Source organism: Oryzias latipes, chromosome 9 (assembly GCF_053564925.1).
Source record: "Oryzias latipes strain Hd-rR chromosome 9, Olatipes_Hd-rR_3.1".
In the NCBI taxonomy this organism is placed as follows: Eukaryota; Metazoa; Chordata; class Actinopteri; order Beloniformes; family Adrianichthyidae; genus Oryzias; species Oryzias latipes.
The window spans coordinates 15,471,301-15,495,555 of record NC_136245.1 but is presented as its reverse complement, the minus strand read 5'-3'; the positions used below and the strand labels follow the sequence as shown (position 1 = coordinate 15,495,555).

At 38.8% G+C, this 24,255-nt stretch overlaps 1 protein-coding gene across 3 annotated transcripts in view; it reads left to right on the top strand.

The window, feature by feature from the left end:
* The window catches only part of mvb12bb (multivesicular body subunit 12Bb), an 89,493-nt gene that overhangs the window by 55,183 nt on the left and 10,055 nt on the right, over nt 1-24,255 (top strand). For 2 of the 3 annotated variants that reach the window (XM_078952731.1, XM_023958624.2), the window contains exons 3-7: nt 2,294-2,389; nt 4,075-4,165; nt 5,347-5,476; nt 5,639-5,746; nt 16,829-16,887. In XM_078952731.1, the coding sequence (XP_078808857.1) occupies nt 2,294-2,389; nt 4,075-4,165; nt 5,347-5,476; nt 5,639-5,746; nt 16,829-16,887 (484 nt within the window). Of the gene's footprint in view, nt 1-2,293; nt 2,390-4,074; nt 4,166-5,346; nt 5,477-5,638; nt 5,747-16,828; nt 16,888-24,255 lie in introns of those variants that run through there. The other variant, XR_013658126.1, reaches the window with a different exon arrangement.

The following is a 24,255-nucleotide window of genomic DNA, read 5'->3' as shown; positions in this document are numbered from 1 at the left end:
GTTGTCTGACTGAAGTGAGCGACCTTGGGAGCATTTCGGGCAGGCAACTCAGGCAGGCTTTTCCCTCAGGCCACTCCCCTAGGGTGGGTCAGTTAATCAATTCACCTGTGCAGCATCCTATTTAAGTCCAGGTGTGTAAGTTGTTCATCCTTCTTTACTGCAGCACTGCTTTCTTTGCCCCACCCTCCTCCCCGGCTTCCACCTGTGAGCTTTGTTAGGGGTAGTTATTACCCAAAAGTTTATGGAAATTTGTCTCTTGGAATTGCACGGAGTTTTATGCCAAACTAAAGGAAAGTGAAATGCAGAGTTAAAGGAAAGTGAAATGCAAAGTTAAAGGAAAGTGAAATGCAAAGTTAAAGGAAAGTGAAATGCAAAGTTGAAGGAAAGTGAAAAGCAAAGTTGAAGGAAAGTGAAATGCTAACTTGAAGGAAAGTGAAATGCTAACTTTAAGGAAAGTGAACTGCTAACTTGAAGGAAAGTGAATTGCTAACTTGAAGGAAAGTGAACTGCTAACTTGAAGGAATGTGAAATGCTAACTTGGAGGAATGCAAAATGCCTACTCGGAGGAAAGTGAATGCTAACTTAAAGGAAAGTGAATGTGAAAGCAACAAAGTATGTGAAAGCAAACTAAAAGATGTAAAAAATAAATATTATGAGTTGTCTGACTGAAATGTATTTTTGGCTTCCCTGTATGAGTCATGCACTTTTTAATCTGCTGTTTGTTTGTTTTTGTATTTTAATCATTTCACAGCGTTATAGCTTTTTATTCCACGCCTATTCATGTAGCTCACTCCTGCCATTTGTATCCAGAAAAGCTCCTTACAAGTTGGCTTATTCACAAGTCCCCTAACGACATCATTCAGAGGTGGGCCTTCAGATCACTGCAAGTGGCAGTTGAACCTGTCGCTGCATTTTTAAAATCAAATGATATGACATTTTTCTGTGTCAAGGGTGTGATGTCCCTCACCGGGCTTGTGACTTCCTTTTCATTGAAGTCTATTTAACGCAGCAGCCGTATGGCAGCAGGCTTGAAAGTGTTAGAAAAGAGGCGGTGCAACTTTACACATGCTTTTCATGCTGCGGCTCAGCAGTTGGTTGTTTCACATTCAAGTAGCGTTCCATCCCTGTTGCCTGCGGCTGTGGCAGGATGATGCCTGAGGTGCCTCCTTGGAGGACTGTGCCCTCGTTACTCCTCAGCTTGACTTTGGGTTTCACAAAGCGAGCCCTTTGTTTACGCTGACAGGATGCGCTGGCTACTGACCTGGAAAAAGTGGCCAAGACGGGTTGTCTTGTAAGGAAGAGGGAGGCTGGTGATGTATAGGCTCCTTTTGGGACCTTTCATGGAAACGGCTGTTGGAGACACCCCACAATCCCTCTCCCCTCTCGTCTTCTCATCTTTTTCTCTCCCGCATCCTGCTATCTGTCTCTGCTCCCGATGCTAGCCCCTGCTCTCATCCCTTTAGTCAGTGCTGGTTTTGCATGAATCTCTCCACGCCGTGTTTCCCGCACCTAGTGACTGGGGTCATTCATCATTATTGTCAAGAGGGTAATATGTGTGGGTGGGTGCAGAGATCTATGACTTCTTCATTTAAATGAACCTCATTAGATTGACTCTTCTTTGTAAAGGATCCCTTTAGAAAATAACTCTGGCAGTTATTTGGGTGATTCTCACAGGACGGCCAATGGAACGTGACATTTCAGCCAAGCATATTTGCTGATGTGATGGTGGAGCTTTTCTATCGCAGCCTCCAGGTTATTTCGCCTTATTTTGGTCTATATTCCTTCCAGTATTTACATAAGAGTGGACGTTAAGCCTGAATTTGGGTGCCTACATGTAGTAAAATGTGATCTTATTTTTTTTTTTAAATAAAAGCCAGTACATCTTGTCCCTCAGTACAGATGTGCAGCATATGTTTACCTGTGACCTGGTTGCTTTTACCACAAAAGGTTTACCTAAATAAAGATACACTCCACTTTTACCCCAGATGTAATCTTGGCTTTACTATTCAAGCACTTCGCTTTCCTTATTAGAGCAGATACTTGTCAGGGCATCTTTAATCAGCCAGGTCCCGAGGGATGATATTTTTAGCCTCCTTTTTAGGGGGCTAAGACTTTACCCACGTAGAGCTCTAATGAGATGAAGCACAAGTGTATGCACGCGTTAATTAAAGCCAGTATGCAAAGGAAGAAGCACAAGCAGCACGCCCATGGCATACATACATTAACTTTATTCCACCTCATGGATGTTTTTTTGTCTCCTTGTTTCTTTTCCTTTTTTTTTTTTTTAACGTAGGTTGCACAAACAACAGATGGTGGTGACGCCGACCTGTGGAAGGACGGCTTATTCAAATCCAAGGTCACCCGTTACCTGTGTTTCTCCAAAGAAATAGTAAGCATGACTGCAAACTTTTCTTGTTGCTTATGTCTGTTCCACTAATTCCACACTGTTTAGTTCTCCAGCATCTCTTAGTTCACTTCTCAACTTCCAGGATTCGATGCACTTTGATCAGCAGAAGTCTCACGTATGAGAAACAACACTGCACTGGCGCTGGAGTTTAAAATATTTCACAGTGTTTTTGCACGCATATCCCAGTTGAAAAATACTATGGAGACATATTCTTCTTGTTGTATGCTCTCTGGAGGACACCATTTATGTTTATTCATGACATAACAATGAGCTGTATTTTAACTACTCCTTTTTATTCAATTCGCACTGTCCCTGTGGATAAAAATTGTTGCCAGCCAGTGATTCTTGAAAGCTCATGTGCATAATATGTTTGAATATGGATATTTAACATTGCACAAAAAAAAAACATCACTTTCAGATTGTTTGGGCTAAATATAGAATTCCCAATTTGAGCAGCCATGATTCCACTGGGGCCAAAATGCTCTTTGCATTCTATTCCTCATGATGCTGTTGAGTCATTTTTAGACTCTTTGCCTGTCTGGAGCACACAGTTGATGTGTATCTTGGCTGTCAGCTGCTCTGTGGCCATAAATACACCTGCTTGCATTGCCAGAGTCATCCACCTGTCCAGCCTCTGCTCATACTATTGCCTCACTAATAATTAAGTTTTCCTGGCTTCCAGGTGCACAATACAGGCTGAATTGTCAACAAAACCTGTTTTTTTCTTTATTACTGCTTTGCATCAGCTTCACTTTCAGAACTTAATCAAGTCACATTTTTCCCCCCAATATGTCCTCTAGAAGCCAGTGAGCATCAGCAGCCTCTTACATGAGCACAATTTGGAAGATAGCATACAAATAGCCTCTTCCTACTTGCTGTGTATTATCTTAAAATATGTGTCCTTATTGTTTTAGAAGCTTTGACACAAATAAAACATGACAGAGCCATCAACAAAGGCTATTTTGTCTGCCAGTCATTGGAACTCCCACTGTAATTGTCCATGACAAAAACAGATTCTGTAAAATTAGCCCCTGAATTATGTGTGTGGGGGGGGCGTAAATAGTTTGTGATTTATCATACTCTAGGTTGAAGGTAGATGGTCTTTTTTTGTCAGGTTGAGATGGAAAAAAAATCTAGAAAAAGGCAAACAACAAGCACACACACTCACAAAGAGGGGTTCATGCATAGTAATAACATTCATCCATATTCTTCCTTATGTTACTATAAAAACTATGAATAAAAATGCCTCTAATGGCAATGACACTCGGGCAACAGTATTAGTGTAACCAAGGGTGCTTCAGGTCATGCCTGGCTCCCTCCATTCTTTACTGCCGCTGTGTTTTATTGCAATTTATTATGGCAAAAAATGAAACTGTAATGGGAGGTTGAGGGGAGTCGTGCTTGAAAATGTCAACTACACAGTCCCTGATTACTTTTAACTAGTCCCATTCTGTTGATCAGAACGCCTCCACTGTCTCCCATGAGGCCACAGCTTCTCACCAAAATGATTAGGCAGTCACAGATTCCTCTCATTTTTAATGGAAGCTGTTAGAGAGTGGCCACTGGAACTACTTAGTCCTCAGAGATTTCCTTTCGCTTTACCCTTATTTTTTCCTCTTCTCGTCTTAAGAACATATTCTCACACTTTTGAATTTCTTGTCTTTCAGAGGCCAGAAGTTGTTGTGGATATAAAGCTAATTGACAGCAAGGATCCATTACCGGAGTTCTTCACGGCTATGCCAGAAACAATTGACACAAGTAAATAAACAATCAGCTGCGGGTGCAGGCCCACTTCTCTCCTTTTTTTTTTTTTTTCGCCCACTCTGACCAGCTTCTATACAGAGGTCCTTAGGGGCAGCTTTTCTTGAGATAGTGAATGTTTTATGGGTGCAGGTTAGCTTAATTTATGGCAGACAGTGGGAATAAAATAAACATTTTGCCCTGGAGGTAAAAGAGAAGAGAATCATGACTCATTGTTTATCTGAGCTGGTGCTTGGCTTTTCTTTATGAGGGTCTTATTTATTTATGTATTTATTTGGGGAGAGGACCAGTAGATGGGGGTTATCTAATATTAATGAAATGCATTCCCCTGATGCTTTGGCGCTTTTTGAGTGCTATGTATTTCCCTCTTGCTATCCATGCCTTGGAAATGTAATAATATTTTGGTGTGGGAAGTGAGGACAGCTTGTTTATTATTTTTATTATCATTGCATTTACACTGCACTTTCTGGTGTTGCTGGGGAAATAAATGAGCAAGGCACGATGCAATATAAGCAGGCAAAGGAATGCTTTTTTGCCAGAATGAAGAAAAGAGATTATGCTTTGTTTGGTCGTGTTGTAATTTCATGTTTTATTACTTCATGTGTATCCTTCTTTAATATATATATGTGACAGTATGTATGGGTTTTCTTTGTGAATATCAAGTTTAAATCCCAGTTGTACACAACATCTGATTAAGGACTCACTTGCTTTTGTGGTTTTATTCACTAAAATGATAAAAGTGATAATAACAGCCATGAATTTTGCAGTTATCCAGTGTCCACTAATTTATTTTCTGTGAGCACAGTTATTTAGAAAATCCTATTGTTCGTCGCTTTTGCTTGAAATTTAAGATGGTTAATATATAACAGATGGATGATGGAAAGGGAGGGTGGGCTTACTCTGTGCCGACGGTCTTAACCCAGAACTCAGAGGCAAATTTCTAATGTAGTGTAGAAACTCTGTTTTTTTTTTTTTTTGGCTAAAAACGACATAATCATAATTTAAAGATCACTGGGAACACTTTTACAATAGATAAAAAGATGATCTGACTTTAACAGATTAAAGATGTCTCTAGGTGTTTTTTTTTTTTTTTTTTTTGTGAAAGCCCAAAGGAAAAAGAACAGAATAGGCACCCACCTCCTGCTTCCTGGCTCCTTCGCATGTGTTTCTCCCATCAGAGGAAGCTGCCATGAGGAAGAGGAGGTTGTGTGTGAAAATGATGCCTCGTGAGGCTGCGGAAAGGGCTATATATGACATACAAATCACCGCCAAATCTAAGTACCAGGTGGTGAACTACACCTGTATAGGGTAAGTGCAAAACACGGGGAACTGCAGAAAGTCAGAATCTTTGGTAGTTTTTTGTCAGACATCATAAGCAGCTCTTTCATTATTTCGTTTGTAATGTTGTGCTATTTAGAGACACACAAAAAATGGGACTGTCACCGTGATCTGTATTTTTTGTTTTTTTAGTGAAGTAAACAATATGGGAATATGGTGCAAGGTGGGAGATGTCGCTCGTAAATTACCTCAGCAGGCAACCATCCATCTTCAATTTGATGCGCAGATCAGCTCACCAAAGTAAGCATCCTTGTATTACCTGTAGAACTGTATCTTGTACTTTACTGTACTTGACTTCACTACTGTTCTTTGTTACTTCTGAATTCTTCTGTTTGTGTGTCTCTCATGCTACATTCACAAGAGACACGTGATGAGCATTCAAGAACAGTATTGTGTTCTTGAACGCGCATTTAACCCACAGTGTTCACACTGGATGAGCACGCAGGGTCTTCTCCTTCTTTTTCTACTTTTTACAAGTGATGTCCATTACCTACAGTTGGATGAGGCTTGGTGCGAAGTATTAAGGTGGTGCAAATCTTGTGAATCTTGCTCCAGGCTTTTTCTTTCACAGCTGATATATGATAGACCTGCTGTAAAATATTTACGTCCAGACACAAACTGCAATTATTAAATTCTCCTCCATGATCAATTTTTTAACAGATGGCAGCTCCGTGAATTCAATGGGAGGCCAACCATACGTCACTACCAAATCTGAGTTTTCTACTGGCCAAAGTTTGACTTGATTTAACTTGGAACGTTTGTGTTTTGTACAAAGAACCCAAAAACAGTCATAGAAACTTGCATAGCAACATGTAAACCTGAGAATTTTGAACCCGAATTGCTCATAAATACGTTTTGCATTGGAAGTGGCTGTTTGAACATGCGGTGTGAATGTAGCTTCACATATACACAATCAACATAAGCAATTGATCACTCTTGGGAAAACTGCTGTGAGGTTTGTGTCTGGACATTGAAGTAGCAGAGAGGAGAGCAACATGACAGGCTAACTAGAAAAAATCCCTAGAACAAGAACATGAGTTCAATCAGGGCTAAACTTCCACTATTTGTGCTTTATCCCGTGAGGCAGAGGCAGGTCGTTTCTTTTCCTCTGTGACAGCAGCATTCTGCTGTGCAGACTGAAAGGAGGAGATGTGGCCCCGAGAGTTAGCGACAGCTGCAGAGGAAAGGAGGAGAGCTTTGAGATCTCCGCTATCCTGGAATGGAAGCTCTCCCTCTTCGGCTCACGCTTCTCCAGCTTCCTCTACCTCAGGCCTCAAAGCGAGAGAAGCAGCCCTTTGTACTCTGTCCAGATCAAACAACTCAATTATTCATCACAATAAAGAACTGGGGGATTTCCACAGCAAATTGTAAATAAACAATTGAGACTGTTTTGGTGTGGCAGCGCTGAGGAGAGGGAATCTTGGCACAGAGTTCTGATCTGTTTGCCAACATGAAGTGCTGCAATCCAGTGCCGGGCTGAGTAAAAGCCACTTAAAAGCCACATCAGACCAGAGCGCTTGGATGCCAGCAGGCATATTCAAAACAGAGCTTCTGTTTGCATGGCCCTGCTGTGGGATGAGAACAATAAATGCACAGCTGTTGATTCATTCATTCCTTTTTCCAGACCCATTTTAGCCTGCTCAGGGTCACGGCAGACTGGATCCTATCCCAGCTGTCACAGAAAACAGGCGGGGTACATCCTGGAAAGGCTGCCATGGAGGAAAAAAAAAAAGAGAGACAGACAGCCATGCCCCTTCACATTCATGGTCATTATAGTGTAACCAGTCAAGCTACCATGCATGTTTTGGGAGTATGGGAGGATGTCAGCTTGTGTGAAGAAACCCACACATTCATGCAAAAAAATTAAAAAACACTCAGCCTCCACAGAAATCTCTAGTGAAATTTTTGAGTTGGTAACCTTTGTGCTTCAAGGCAACACAGACTAAACCAGTTAATCACTGTACGTCTTCTGATTCATATGGAAAACACTGTTGGGCAATGAATTGGACAGATTTTCAAAGTCACTGGTCAATAATCTTTGATGTGCTGAAGTTATGGTGAGAGCTCAGGCCAGTGTGGGCTTTTCTGTTTCTTTGCCATTAATACGGAGCTCTTTTGAAGCCCACTTTTAAGTTTGTGAGACTTAGAGGTTTGAATAAATTGCACCTCGAAGCGACTGGCACCCCCCACCCCTGATGCCTGCTGAGATCACAGGCTGCTGTTTTTGTATTAACATTAAAATTCATTCCACAGTCAGAGAATTTTCTTTTGAGAATATTTTCATCGGCGGAGCGCTGACACGTAAGGACGGCACTGTGGGCAATTTACACTGTGGCAGTTCTTTGACTGTTTATTTCTGTGTACTTACATGCACTTCAGACAGCCATACATATGACTGTAAATAGTTCTGCACTCCCTTTAAAGTCACAGATTAGATAGATTGACACGGGGATTCATAAACAGCTGCTCAGCCCAGATTTTTTGAAGTAACTTCCCTGTGTGTCCTGTTACGACAGAGCACTTGGAAAGAAATACTCTCGCCTGTGTCCCCGTCATCGGTTAAAGACCCACTCCGATTTTCTTTTGATCTATTGTAAAAGGATTCCCAGTGGTCTTTTAACTATGATTATGCCATTTTTAGCCAAAATAATAATAAAAAAAAAACCTGTCATATTCCAGGACATAGTTTCTGCAGATCGCCAACATTTCATTAGAAATTTGCATCTAAGTTTTGGGCAGGACTGCTGGGAAGGAGCAATCTGGCCTCCTTTATCGTCACCTCTATGTTTCAGTCAATGAGTTATATCGCTTAAGGAGACACCACGTGATTCCTCATGGGAAGAGATCACCGCCATCTTGGTGAGGTCATGTGTCATGTGGGCGTCGACGACCTCACCAAGATGGCGTCGCGCTCCGCCACCTTTGGCCAGGCTTCCCAAGTGGGCGTGTCTTCTCTAGCGATATAACTAATTGGTTTCAGTGCTCTCCCGCTAGCTTACAGCCCCTCACACTCCTAACCTAACAATACCGGTGTGACAAAAATGGTGAGCAATATCGGGGCTATCCACTCGTACTCAGAAATGCAATTTTTATCTTAATTTTCTATATATATGTCCTTCGTCATCAAAAAAATAACACAAACATGTTAAAAACACCAAAAACACAATTATGAATAAAGTGGTCTTTAAAACTTTATGGTTTTCAGAGACTAGAGAGTGCAGTCGAAATTTCAGAAAATAATTTGTGTTGGCTCCCATAATTGTATTAGTGGAGTCAACCATGCTCAGCTCTGAAGTGCCTCAGGCAGGTAAACGCTGATAGTGTTGAGTCGAAACAAACCACAAACCACGTTTTGCTTTGTTTTTTTCTTTTTCTTTCTGCAGTATCCACAGGGTGTTGTACCCTTCACAAGGTCACAACTTCAAGGCTAAGTTCTTTGTTTTTTTATCCAACAGTAACAGAAATGTTTTACATTTTTCTCAAACCAAATAAGATTATGGTGGGGAAGGTTAGCTATAGTTTGTGGTATATCTAGCAGATTAAATCAAGCAGAGAATCATTTCTGTGAAACAGTGTGAGGTGCTGCACAAGCAAAAAAGCTGCACCCACTATAAACCCAAAATAAATTAAAAAACTGTTATTTTCTAAGACATGTGTAACCCATAGGTGGTGCTCCTCTTTCTGACAACACTAAATACGTTCAAATGGAGTTACTTTTAAGTACTTTAAGGTTCAATGAGGAGATTGATTACTGTCATATATCCCAATATTTGGCTAGGAATATTCCATCCCAAAGAAGCCGCACTATGACCAACAGTTGAACCAGAAAAGAATAATTAGGTTTAGACGAAAAAAAATAATACAAAATAAAGTCTGCAGAACTGAATGAGTTTCTTTTATTTACCACTTAACAACAAACAACAAACAAGTGGTCACTGACATGAAAAGAAGAAGTCTTTTGCCCCAAAATGCAGTCAACCTTTGCCAACATGAGTCTGTCAAGGATTACTATTGCGGATCCAACATCTCTGAGGAGACTTGCGCACTAAATGAAGGAATCCAGTCATTTCTTGCATTCTTGGTAACTATTGATAAAAGAACAGATACAGATATTGCACAACTTGTGCATATTTATTAAAGGTGTTAAAGAGACGTCACAGCGGAGGATCTTGAGTTGATGGACACAGCAACAGCTGATGAAAGAGTCAGCTCTCTAGTTACTGTGCTGGACAATGTTGGAGTGAACTAGTCACGTGATGTCAGTCTGGCCAGTGATGGCGCCCCATTAAAGGTCAGGAAGAAGGCAGGTGTTGCCACAAAATTCAGGCAGAAACCAGGAAAATATTCGAAGATATTTAACTGTGTTTTGCACATTTGAATGACAGTAAATGTGTTTCTGCACAGGATCTGAATCCTTATATTTATGGCTTGGTCAAGTGTCAGGAGAGAAAGAGAGCTTAACTCCAAATTCTTATGTTCACAAATGTTTGCAAGTTTAATTTAGTAACATTTTTCATTGAGTTGCACATTTGCATTTTCGGCAGCGGTAGACGAGTGGCGTCTTGACGCGAAAAAGCCTGTGGTTCTCAAGAAAAGCATGAACATATAAACATACATCACATGCAGCTTTTCCCCAAACGTTTTTTTCACAAAGATGTTTACTTTTAGATGCACTTTCAGTTCATGTATTTTATCCCTGGTAATTTATTTTGAGAGCAGTTCATGTCTTAAATAACTTAAAGAAGAGTCTTCATAGACATACAACTTAAAGGAAAGTTTCTAGCTACTTCTAGGAGAATTCTATTTTTGTTTACATCACAGTAGCACTAAATGGTGTCATTTATTTTTAACAAAGTAATATGTTCACAGAATTAATATTTGATTTACAGCTATTTTTTTTTAATAATGCAATTTATGGGTTTGTTTTTCAGCAGTTACTTCCAATGTGCCTTGCAGCTACTTGACTTATTCATTTTTTATCCTGTTTACAGCTATTTTTTAGTAAATAATGGCACTGCTTTTCATATTCACTATTTTTTAAACCGAATTTTACAAATATTTCCAAATAAAAATGTTTGTCAAAGACAAAGTCTTACTGATTTCAGCAATGTTACTCAGAAGTCTGTTATTCATTACACCAAATAGGACACAAGTTGTTTATCATTGTGTTTAAAAACAAAAAAATAAATGGTGACATATTTAAAAAAAAAAAAACAGTTTTTCAAGTTCTTCTTTCTTAAAAGTTTGATATATCGTGAGTTGTTAGAGACGATATATATTGATTATCACATTATCGGCATATCGTGATAGTATCGCTATCGTGAGCAATGTATCGCAAGTCGTATCGTATCGTGAGGTACCCAGTGATTCCGAGCCCTAGTTGGTTGTGGCATTTTTTTCCAACTGAGTAAAAAAAAAAGAACAAAGCTGTTTTTTGCTTTTATGTTACTGGTCTGGCCCATTTGGGATCAGACGCCTTGAATGTGGTCCCTGAACAAAAACGAGTTTGACACCCCTGGAGTAGATGAGTTGAACGAAGGACGGTCGGGGATCCAGATGAACGCCAAGAAAAAACCAGTCTACACAAATGTGCAGAAAATCATTAAATATTGTCCATATATATTGTCCTTTTAACATTACTTCACAGTCATTTTCCCTTTTTTTAGAGCTCTAACTTAACAAACTCACCAAAATGAAATAACTTAACATGCATGCAAAAAAACAAGTCATAACTACCTTACTGTGCAGCTAGCCTACAACACATGGCCAATCGAGGAGACTCCACACATCAAAGTTAACAAAACTTTACACTTTATACTGCTCACATATTTCCATGGTTACCTCAACTGTTTTTTTAATAACATTTGGTTTGCAAATCACTTTTTTAAATCAATCAATACACTTTACCAGTGAATATAGCCGGTAAATGCAACATTAACTTAACTGCGATTACCACTCACCAAGATAACGTATTTCCCCACAATGTTATCAAAGTCCAACGTAGCTCTTAACCAGATTACTCTTCCTGGGTACACACTAAATATTGGTAGGGAGTTGTTTTTTCTCCAAAACTTAGAACAAATAAAGTTTTAACAACTACAATTAATTTCTGTTTTTTTTCCCTGTTTACCTTGCTCAAGTCTTTTTTTCTCTAACGCTGTGCTCTGAGCAAAAGTTGGAAAGACGTCAAAGATTAAAAAAAAATGACAGGATGATCACTCCTAGCAATTCCTAAAAACCAAGCAAAATGTTGACTGCCACCAGTGGATAAACTGAAAATTACACTAAATAAAAGAGTAAAAAAACTAAGTAACTTAAGCAGGGTTACACATGGTTTCTGCAAAGAGACAGTAAAAATTCACCTCTGAGTTGTGGGCAACACCACAGGCACAGAATGTTAGCCCATATGTCATAGTTGTTTTCCAAACTACATTTTCTTTCTGCTACTGATTTTCAACAATTTGAATAAAAAAATACTCAGAAATGCATTTTCATCTTAATTTCCTTAATATTTTCATTATTTGTCTTCGGAGTTTGCATGTTCTCCCCGTACATGCGTTGGTTTTCTCCGGGGGCTTCCTCCCACCGTCGAAAAACATGCTTCATAGGTTAATTGGTCACTCCAAATTGTCCATAGAATGAGAGTATGCATGGGTGTGTGATACCTGTGACCCTGCGACGGACTGGCGACCTGTCCAGGGTGTCCCCTGCCTTTGCCCATAAGTGGCCGGGATAGGCTCCGGCAGCCCCGTGGCCCCGAATGGGACAATCGGAAGAAAATGAATTAATGAAAATGTCCACGATCATCAGAAAAAATACCCCAAAACATGTTAAAAACACCAACAACAGTTTCTAGTGGGCCAAAAAATGACGTTTGGTGGCCATTTCTGTGTGGCAAATTGTACTTGTACACTAGTACTTGTACAAGCCCAGATCAAAATCCGCTCATGCAGCAGGACCCAATCACAGCAAAACTCTGCGACCGTCTTGATTTCCTTTCTGAGCCTGTCTCTGTGGGGTTACTGAACATTTGCAGTAAAAATGGTAAGATTAACGGTAATATTAACCAAGTGTGTTAAATGCCTCTTTGTCTAGTTTATCTCCAGCATTTCTGACAGTAACAGTGTTCTGTTCTGATTTATAGGAGTGGCTTCCTACCAGCCACTTTAGCTTGTTTACTGTCAAAACAGTCCATATCACCCCTTTCTCCACCCAAAAATGTAAAGAAAAAGCCATGCCTCTTCATCAGCTTTTAAATGTATCCTAAAGCATCTTCCTCCTTTCTTCCCCTGACCAGCGCTGCCATTTGTTCTCCTGATAAAACTGTCATCATTGACGCTGATATCTGACCTCTACAATGACTGCCGGCATAAATTAGCTTTGTCCTAATATTGCAATTTCTTTCGCCTCACTCAAAACCAAGGTTTTTTTTGACATTGTTCTTTGAATAATAGGCTATTGTACACACAGAGCCATTTTAGATCAACTACACAGCGATAAATATGTCAAGGCCAGTTGTCTTTTTTTCATTGCAAGCCCATTTTTTTCTTTTTTTTAGCACAAAAAGTCTAGCCAGTCATCATCAGTGTCAGAATTGGCATTTATATCAATACATTTAAAATTGCACAGTCTTCCAGGTCTGACACTCCACACATTGCTTGAGCTCTGCTGGAGTATTGTATCAGCTTTCATTGCTCACTGGTTAACCAAGGCTTCTCACTGCACACAACTCTTGAGAGAAAAAGACACCGTGACTGTCATTTACATGACAGATCTCCTGTCTGAAGTGCTGAAGAACAATCCTTGCCACCTCAATCTCGCTTATTATTTTATGTTCAAAAAGTTGCCAAAAAGTAGCAGAGATCAAGCGGACAGATACAGAGTGATATCGGAAATGATTGAATGATCACCCAAGATCAGATGGTCGCTGACGATTCGGGGATTTGCCGCCAAATTCACAGAGACCCCCTTTTCAGCACCTGACACTGAGCTTAAAGGAGGATAATGATGGGTGAGAAAGCAGCTCCCATAAAGCAGCGGCGGTGGCACATGCAGAAAGGTGTGGAGATGTTGTCACTGGAAAGGCTAGATGTGTGTCAAAATAGGAGCTTCCAGTTTTCTGTATTGCAGCTCTGGCTCCTCAGTCAGTGATATTGCTTTCATTCTCATCTTAGCTCTCCATGGACTACTGCTTGTCTGCCTCCACCGTCTCTCACACTTCCATGTGATTTTTTTTTTTTTTACTGTGTCAACTTTTATTTTTGAAGTTTATTCTATAGAAGAAGAAAAAAAAGATAAACTTCACACAAACCAAATCTGGTGGATTGGTATTCAAGTCATCAAGTAATCCTTTGTGATGTGTTGTGCTTTTCTACTCTAATATGATTTTAACACGGGCAGATTTCATGGGAATGTAATACTCTTGATCTCTGCTGTAATTGCGTAAATCTTTCAGGCTGTGTTCCCAGTTTTACTTTAATTTGATGAGGAACTTCCCTGTAATTGAATATTCAAATTAGGAATATATGTCAATATGGCTCTCCCAGCTCGAAATGAGGATTAATTGTTTTCAAAACTCCAGTGACCGCCATAATATGAGCACCAACACTGCTGTTGATTAGCAAGTGCACTTGCCATGTTTTTGTTTTAGAAATTAGTTGTCTAATTGATTTGCCATATGTTACCCACTCCAATGAACCTAAAATTGGATTTAGAAATCAGCTATTTGGATTTAGACACGTTTGTGTTTTTAAAATGCAGAAAAGAAACATATGAAGAAAACAAATCTGCCTGCCTTTGAGATTTACTTTAAGAAATAGCAAATTGCTTGGGTTTAGTGACTTTAAACGTCTCTTTAATCTTTTTGAACTCATTTTCAAGTCTCCAAAAGTTTGAATAAAGTAAATAATGCTTTTATGATCATTTGGATAAAATGTATTCATTTAAAAATGTGAAGCTCTTCAGAGGGACCTGACTGCAGACAAGATGGCACCTGAAATCATTGGCTGGAAGCAGAAATTATACAACTTGCTCTGACCCAAACCCAAATCAAAACCTAACTCAAACCCAAACCTTGACCCAAAAGTGTTCAAAATTGTTGAAAAACTTTTATTAAAGCTTAAAACAATAAAAATTGTAACTGTTAGGGTTAGTAGTTAAGATAAAAAAAAATTTCGAGCAATATGGAGGGACTTCCTGTTCTGGTCGAAGACTTACGGTTCCAGATGTTGACGTCTGCAGCCAGGTCCTCTTGACATAATTTACTGTCAACCTAATTCTGTTGGTTAAAATAACATTTAAAATACTCTATTTTTAATTCACATTTAATGCTTACAGAACAAGCAACAAATTTTACATTAAACTCCTATGAATTAGTAATCGTGTCACTATTACATTCAGTAGAACAGCAGACAGCCCTTTAACCCTTGTGCTATCTTAGATGACCCCACCCTTACATTGACGTGTTCTCTCTACCATGACAAAGGTGGATAAAGGTGGAACGATTTCATGTAATCCATGGACACCAGTGAAGATCACAAATCATTGAAGAAAAAAGGTTCAGAGCACTGTCTAATGGGTCTAGATGACCCAACTCCTAATGTAATAATGCCTAGGATAGCACATGGGTTACACTCCCATGATCCTCCTCTTCCACGGCCATGTCATTATAGCGGAATATTTGTTGTTTTGCTGAAAAACCTGAGATTGAGGAAAAAGAGAAGGATCTTTTAAAAACAGATTTTTCTTTAGTTCTTTGCTGTGTTTATGCTGCAGTCACAGAGGAGTTCTGTACTTTGGCTGACGGCTCTGATAGCACCCTACACCGTTACTGGATACACAGCAAATATTTCTTTCAGAAAGTAATTGTAAACACTGTTTCGTCTGACAATCACAAATTGTTACTCTATCATCTTCAATCCCCGTCTGGTCAAAGTATGGACAAGTTTAGAAAATAACTTTTCTTTTTCCTGCAAATTGAAGTTTAAATGTGTATTTAATGTATGCATTACTATCTAAAAGTCCTGTTGGATACACTTTTAATAAAACCTAAAACACTTATCTTTCTTTTACCAAACTTTGCTGTGTTCAGCTTTTTTTTTTAATTCATAGTGATACATAAAAAATGAAGGACTTGTGTTTTTTTTTCACCTCTGACTTCATTTTAACATAACAATCCAGATACTCAGTAGATTTTTTGGTGACACTTTTCATTTCTTTCCCCCTAACTTGTATCTGTCTTTGCGCTTTGAAAGATGTGTACCTTTCTTTCTTAGCAGTGGAAGCAACCTTTGCAAGGTAAAGGAAGTCCACGTTGAATGTGGCAGTCCTTCTCGCAAGATTGATGCCAACCTTTTAAAAATTCACCATTGGCCTGGGTTTAACATGGCCAAGTGTGGATGTAAATGAGAGGGAAGAAAGTCGACCCTTTCATTGCAAATAAATCTGAGTTGCAGACTTTCTCTCATAAATACCACTGCCTGTCACAAGTCCTGTTCTATTGCTGTTGATGGAAATTATTGCATTTATTTATCTCATTCAAAGAGATAAGGGTTCGAAACTCACCGCTCACATGTGCCACCTTCAGAATATGAGTCCCCGGATTAAAACATAAATATGAAATATTTTATTTTGCGTGTCTTTCAAGCAAAGACGGATGGTATTTATTCATAAAGGCAACCCATTTATTGGATGATACACAAAATACACTTCCATCATTTGCACCTTCACACATTCTCACTAAATCTTCATGTCTTTGATTTTGATTCCAAAGAATTCCTGCTTCATTTGCATCCACTTTCTTTTGTTCTCAACGTTTTTTGTTCTACCTGATCATCATATAAAATATTTATCTATATATATATATATTTATATATATCTATATATATATATATATATATATATATATATGAAAAGCTGCAATTTTATTATCAAGATTTCTATGACACCTGAATACTACAATAATTATTTACCAATCATAATTGGGTTCATCATCATCAGTATACAATAATAATAAAAACAATGACATTTGACATATGTGACTACACATGTTCACCATTAGGATCTTTAGTTGATATAGTTCATGTCCATATAGTTATCTTTACACTTGCTGGTATTTACCATATATGTTTGCATTGTGAACTTTAAAATAAGCTCATAAATGTTTTTAGACTCACGAATGTTTTGACATTCTTTGAATTTTATTTTTTTCAAAGCCCAGACTAGTCCAAATGTCTGTTTTGCACACAAACTGCACACATATCTTTCTTTCTCATCTTCAAACTGATCAATGTAGCCAACAGTTTTTGTCTTTTCTTTCAACAGGCGGATCGTGAGCAGTCCACTCTACACACAAATGGGTGGAGGGATCTACACTATGACAGGTGCAAAAACTCACACTGATAAATTGAGATGAGTGCTATTTAAGATATAGCTATCTACACTTAGTGCCTGGAAGGTGTAACATTAACTTAAAGTCTAAACTAGAATTTGGAAAAAGTATTTGTTTTTCTAATGCAATAAAAAACACTTCTATAAGTTTAGTCAGGGCTCTTCTGGTACTTGATCTAAAAAATGCTGCATGTCTGGATGTTCTTACTGATGGATATTGTACAGGGCAGGGTTTTATCTCCGAGAACGTGACTTCCCAGAGGAGGTCGGCATTAACAGCTGTCAAAGATGATCCATCACATCCCGTGCTAACATATGTACATTGGAATTCCCACAGTCTTTGTCGAGGAGAGATTCGACTGAGCAACCGAATGGTGCCCCGTGACTAAAACAGGGAAAGGTGAATTTGTCGAAGAACAGAGCTTTAGCTCTGACAGCCTTAGTACCATAAGAGTCAGAGTTGGCTGGAATCCTATGAACTTCAGGAGTGTGTGAGCCAAACGAGGTGAATGAGGCAGACAGTCTCTTATCCAGCTGGAGAGAGACACCATGTGGTGAGGATTTCTTATGCTACAAAAGCAGTGGCACACCCAGGATCAGGCTTTAAATGCAGCCAATTTTATGCAGTAAACATCGCTCCAAGTCAAATCTTTTGGATGTAAATCGTATCAGGAATGTTTTTAAATAAAAAAAAACATTGCAAAAGTACCTTTTTAAATAATTTAACAATAAATGCATCAATTTTGTGGGAATTTTTCATCATTCGAAAGCGTGGCCATGACATGCTCTGAAGTAGCAGACATTAGCATACAGCTCGATGCTTTGCTGCATTTGGTGTTCGCTTCGTCCACTGGGACGGGATGTGAGTGACAGTGAATAACATGCACACACTGTACAGTACTCTGCCAGCAGTCATCATTTGTCTGCAGAAAACTGTCCTCTGCAGGTGTACAGACTTCCACCTTTCTCCCCTCATGAACTGATGTGATTTTTTTTTTTAGAAAAGAGGATAATAGATTTAGTCAAAGATGGCTCTCATTTGATTGCTTGATATGCCGCACTCCTCAACCTTAAAGCATCACTTTCCAAATCTCAGAGAACATAGCTCCGCTTCATTAATAATGCGATTGCCTGTAGACCAAGTGTGAGGTTGCAGCTGACAGCAAATGTGTGGTGGTAGTTCTGGTGTGTGTGTGTGTGTGTGTGTGCTCTGGCGCCTGCACGCGCATGTGTGTGTGGGCTGACAGCTGGCCGGGTTCGAGTTGGTCTAAAACCATGTGCGCTCTGTCAGGGTTCTACAGGCGCCTTCTTTAGGATTGATGAATTGCCTGCTTTCTTGATTAAACCCTCCGTCATTTGCCAACAAAACAACCTCCACCACCACCACTATTACCCCCTACCCCCCAACACCCCCCCCTCCAAAAAAAAAAAAAAAAAAGCTTGAGAGATGAGGGGAGGAGAGGTAACATGTCGGAAAAATCTGTCATCTACAGTCACATCATGTACAGATGTGATGTGCAGAAGCTTTGACATTTATTACCAGAATATTAAAAACTAATTCACATTTATTTTGCAGCCCTCCATCAGCTGACAGTTGAGGCTCATTTTAAAAGTTTTCTCAGCTGCTTCAACCTTTTACTTTCATTCGACAACATTGTTATGATCCATGCCAGGTCTTTTTTTTCCTATTAGGTCTATAATTGACAGTTAATCCAGAGATTCTAAAGCAGATTCTATAAACCTTCAAATGTTTTAGAAAAAGGTTTGATGAAATGAAGTAAATAAGTCTGAAATTCCAAAATAAAAGTATGCAATGTCTGCTTTTTTTATTAACCAACTAAACAACAGACACTAAACAGCAGGCATTCACCTGATAAAAAGATAAATCTAATAAAAAAGAATACATTTGCATATCTATAGCAATAATCAAAAATAAATCCTGACACTGGCCCTGATCTAACATAATATGGAGAGCAATTATTTCCCCATCCATTAGGAGGCCTTCAATTAACAAGCACTAGACAATTCATCTCTCAGATGAAAAGGAAGACGAAAAGAATATGTGGCTCAAAATTAACTTGGATTTGCAAAAGATCTTGGCAGGGTGACAGCGACTTTTGATTTTCAGGAGACAATATTTGAATTCTTATTAAACTATATGCATCTGCTTTTAATTTGCTACAAATAATTGGAAAATGCAATAGAGCTTTCCAATTAAAGCTCCACTTTATACTGTTTAATAATACCCTCATAATATTATAGCTTATGAAATGACAGGTGAGTTGGTGTATGAATAAAACATAAAGCTTCATAATAAGAGACAGAAAAAAAAGGGAAAAAATGAGACAGTTGTTGGGGGGCTTTTAAATGCCCCACAAAATTTGCATATATTAATCTCCTTTTTCAGCCTTATCAAGAATTCCACTGTATTTGAAGTTAAAATAGTCGTGACAGGCAGGGGGACGCTTCGTTTTTCCAAGGATTTATTACTTGTATAATTCTGGATCTTTAATAAGCCAATATGACTGATCCTCCGAGTTCTGTGGAATTTGGTTAATTGTTCCAGATGGTGCTCACTGATTATGCAAAATTACTTTCTTTCTCCCCTTTCTTTTCCCCCCTCGTAAAATACACCATTTCTCGATTGACTAACATGGAGAAAAAAGATTATTTCTAGCACAGCGCTTTCTTTCTAAGAGGCTTCTCATCAGGTTTCAAACAAAAGTTCCATCTTATCTCCCCGTGTAGTTGTGGGCATGGCTGTGCAGAGCGAAGAGATCAGCCCACTCTTATCTCAACCCATGATGGATGTCAACTGCTTCTGCACCGATGGGGTTACATTTTAGAATAACACAATTCTTTAGGTTGGGATTAAAATGTGACTATTTGATACCAACACAAAAGTTATTCCAAGTGCATGCTATCCTTTTCTCCATCCTCCCCCGTCCCACTTTCCTCTCTTAGAGATCAATGGCATTGCCGAGCATTGTTTTTTTTGGGCAGCCTTTTGCAGCCTCGTCCACAGTTCACTAACATTCTGTTTTGCATCAACTAAACTGGGCTGAGGGAATCATTTATGCAAGTGTTATGGGGGAGGCACGGGCAGATTTACTGCTGCACTTTTGCTTTAGATGGAATGGGATTTCTATGAAACCGGTCTTGACGTTTGAAGTAGTGCCAGAGCTTACATCAAGGCACGAAAGGAATGCTTTTAAAAGCCGTGTTTGGCCTCTTAATTTTCACGGTCAGCAACAGGCAAAACAGAACAAAAGGGGCACACGGTGCGACAGATCCCCCGAAACAACACTCACTGACAAAAGACACAAGTGAGCTCAGTTTTAAAGTAATACATTGTTCATGACTTGTTGTTAAATATTTTTATTTACTGTAATTTTGTGTTTGATTTGGTTTTGCTTTTCTTTGCATTATTGAACACTCGGATATTGTTTGTGAGAAATTGAATATAATATTTTATTTTTTTCAGAAATCTACTGATCAGAAAATGACATGGCCATTGCTTGTTAGCATAAATAAATCTTTAGTCAGTAAATGTGGAACTACACACACAATTGTTTTCCTTATAGATAATTTGGGTTAGGAATGCAAATGCAACTTACTGTCCCGGTGGCAGAAACTTCCAGAAGCAGTACAAAGAAAGTAAAAACCTGAACATATGATGATTAGGTTTGGTCTTAAATATACTGAGGACTAAATAAAAGCAGCAGGCTATCTTAAACAAAGAGCCGTAACGTTTGAAACAATCAGACACTAAACTTTAAATAAAGGCAGCCAAAAAATAGGCGAAGAACTCTAATCCTAAGAAAAAAATCACTAGAAAATAGTAAAATGATCGGTCCAAGGAGCAAGTCATTTTTACTAAACAAGAAATCTTATAGCAAAAATCTAGAAACAAGGAGTTCCATACAAGCAATCAAAAATGGAAAAATAAACTAAAAAAGCTGTTACATAGATTTAATAAGAATGGAATGTTATGCAGCGCAATAATAGGCATTCTTTTGATAGTTCTAAGCAAATGGTTTGTAATTTTGGGTTTTTCTGGTCCTAACTGTTGTTCAATTTGATTACACAGACAGAAAACTAGGGTCATAAGTAGAAATGACTCATTTTAGAACAAAATGAGAATAACATCTTAATAAATCTTCATAAAATCTTGAACCAGCACCTATTCTTAAAACCTAAATCTAACTTATTGTTTCCAAAATAATGACAATGAATACTAGTCCAACTTTAACATCCTAAAAATTGAACTAAAAATACCCAGCAATTTGCATTTTTTTGTCTTGAATCAAGTTTTTCAAACGTCACTAGTATAGAGCAAAAATATTTTGACTTATTTTACAATATTTTTTTATTTCAAACTCTGTAAAAGATTTTTTTTGTTGATTTTGAGATGAGCTTTGAAAGGTGTAGAGCAGAGATAAGTTAAACTTAAAACCTGGTAAAAGAGTTTGAATGCCTAAAAACAAGGTTTTCAAGTAGTTTGCAGTGTATACCATGATTCAGCATTTGCTATAACCAAAAATCTCTTCACCATATTTTTAGGCCATGACATAATGAGGCTTCTCAGCATTCCACTCACAAGTGGTCAGTTGAAAACAGCAAATGTAGTTTCTATATTTCTTTCTGTTATTCAGTCTTGTCACAACTATTAGGAGCTATTCCATTTTATTTTTATAGTGCTTTTCCTTAGATTGATTTATATATACATTTATATATTTATGTTGTTCGTTCAGATGTAGTCTAAATCAAGGGAGAACATGAAGATCTTGCAAACTTGTTTCTTTTTGCATTTATGTGCTTTTTAGATAAACACAATCACAGTGTACCGTTGCTATTAGGCTTCAAGGATCAATCCTGTTTGGATCTAATGGAATTTTTGACTAAAGCCCCAAGGGCCCCCAGGCATTTTTGGACCTTTATTACATTCAAATAAGGAGCTTTAAATGGCTTTGCATTTGCAGGCCAGGCTGGACTGTAGAGTCTCATCCCTCATTGCTTTCTATCCATCCTTGAGATAGAAGCAGTGCTCCATTAGTTTCAGTGTCCAGAGGTGGACGGCCTCAATGGATGGGCCTGTCATTTGGTTCCCTCATTTGCCCCATGTACAGCAGGGTTTGTTATCACACATCTAATTAGAACTTGATAAAAAATATTTCACAAAATTCAGTCATTAAATATAGTTTAAGGAGATTTATGGTCAAATATGCCTTAAAGATCTTTTAATGGCTCTGCTGACTTGTTAAGTTTGTAATTAATGATGTTCTAATACATACTGTGCTGATTTAGAAAGCACAATGAGATTCTGGGAATGAAGTCGTTTTGGAAAAGGGCATCTGGGGCTCCCAGAAGCTATATTAAATTTTTCTGCTCTGACTGGTTTGCTTAGAACCATGAAGTTGCTGTGCAAAAGTTCAAACACATCAGTGTTTTTTTATAGATGAAGACTTTTTTAAGCAATGGTAAAAGGAAAGACAGGGGAAAAGGGAAGAAGTTAAAGCTGAGCATTGTAGTCATCTTTTTTGCTAATAAGCAAGACACATTTTTATTTAGATTTCAAAGTGGACAGCACTGTGTTTTTATTAAAATAATGGAATGTGGGTTTTTTAAGTTAATGCAAAAAGATTTTACAAAACTAATGCAAAAATGTATCTTTTTTCATTTGTTAATGCAATATACCAACACCAGTCTGTTTTATCAGGAGACTAATGGCATCCTTTTCAGCATAATTAATGACAAATGGTGGGGCTGCAGTGGTGCATTGGTAGTAGGGGATGATAAATTGGTGGATGCCCAGGTTAGTGGCTGCCAAGGATGCCTCTTTGGCTGTCATCCCTCCTGCTTCCGCTCTGGCACAGTTCATCACTCACCGCGAGATGCCACTTTACATTGCCTGGTACTGTGAGCACGAAAAACTTAATAACGCCATCCACAACCGCACAGGGCTGGCTGCTTTACCCACAGTCCAGAGGGCAGGTAGTTCAGCGAGGCTTCGGGGTTGTGAGGGGGGAACGGCTACATGGGAGTGGTCTCCTGCAGCTGTGCTGATCAAAACAGATCAAGCGTCAGTCAGTACTTCAGGGGAGCTGGGACCATCTGACCCAGTCTTCAGTGCTGCTGAGTGTTTCTTGTTAGGATTTCTGGGGCTCGCCACATCCCTCGCATCATTACGGGTTAGTTTGCCCACAGAACCGCTAATTAAGAGGGGATTTGTGTAATTGTGCCTTCTGCTGTGTCCCATCCGGCACATGCAATTTACTGTCAGCCCTCTGCCAGCTTTTACACTTGTCCAGAGAGGCGAACCCCATTTATACACACATTCTGCTGCACGTTTACCAGCAGCCACAGCTGGGGATCAATTCCATGGTAGTGTCTTAAAATAGTCTGTGTTACTGATTAAAGTCTGATTGTCTGTTTAATTTCTACAGAGATCTCAATCTCTTAGCCACCACAAAGGATTGTCCCTGTATTTTTTCTCACGTTTACAGCTTTAATAAATAACTTGGAGCCACTTAGTTGCACAAAAAGACCTCACACCTTCTGAATACTTCATGCTCAGCAGTTAAAAGTACAACTTGTTCCTTAGTGGTCATACAGGGTTTTTGAAACGTGTAAGCCACAGATCTTGAGTTATGCAGCTGTGTTTGTGACCATTTCACTGCAAATGCTGCTGAGTTTGCGCTCCTTCTGGAAAAACTGATGGACCAGCGTCTGCTTGGACCATCCGCTCAAACCCACAATCAGATTTTAAGGACTCCCTTTTGCAAATGGGTAAAGTTAATGGCTGATTCTACTTTTGCAATCTTTTATTGAAGAAAAAAACATGATTAAAAAAAAAATCCTAATAAATTCTTACATCAAATTACCATATTTTCTGCACCAAAAGGTACACTAAAAAAGCCTTGTTTTTTTCAAAAGATGGCAGAATCTTGAACACCTCATATGTGCATTATTCCTGGTTGTGTTGATTGATGTTAACATGACTTTTATAGGTAGCCTACAGGCAGTCTGTCAAAATGTTTGGTTGGGTGTTATTGTGAATATGCCAACGTGGTTAAGGTTTAACATGCTGGCTTCTGTTTTTTTTATAATGTGTTGCAATCAAGATTAGGAATATCAGGTTTTGCAAATATGTTAATGTGGCTAACACTTCTAACATGACTAAGGTGTAGCGTGTTACAAATAGGTTCTAGAGTTATGGTCAACAGGTAATAAAATCTGTCCTCCGTGATCAATTTTTAAATGGCTGACACTTGTGTGAATTAAAAGAGAAGACAGCCACACGTCACCACCAAACCCAAGTTTGATTGGTCATCGGCCAGCTTTAACTTGCAACACGCATT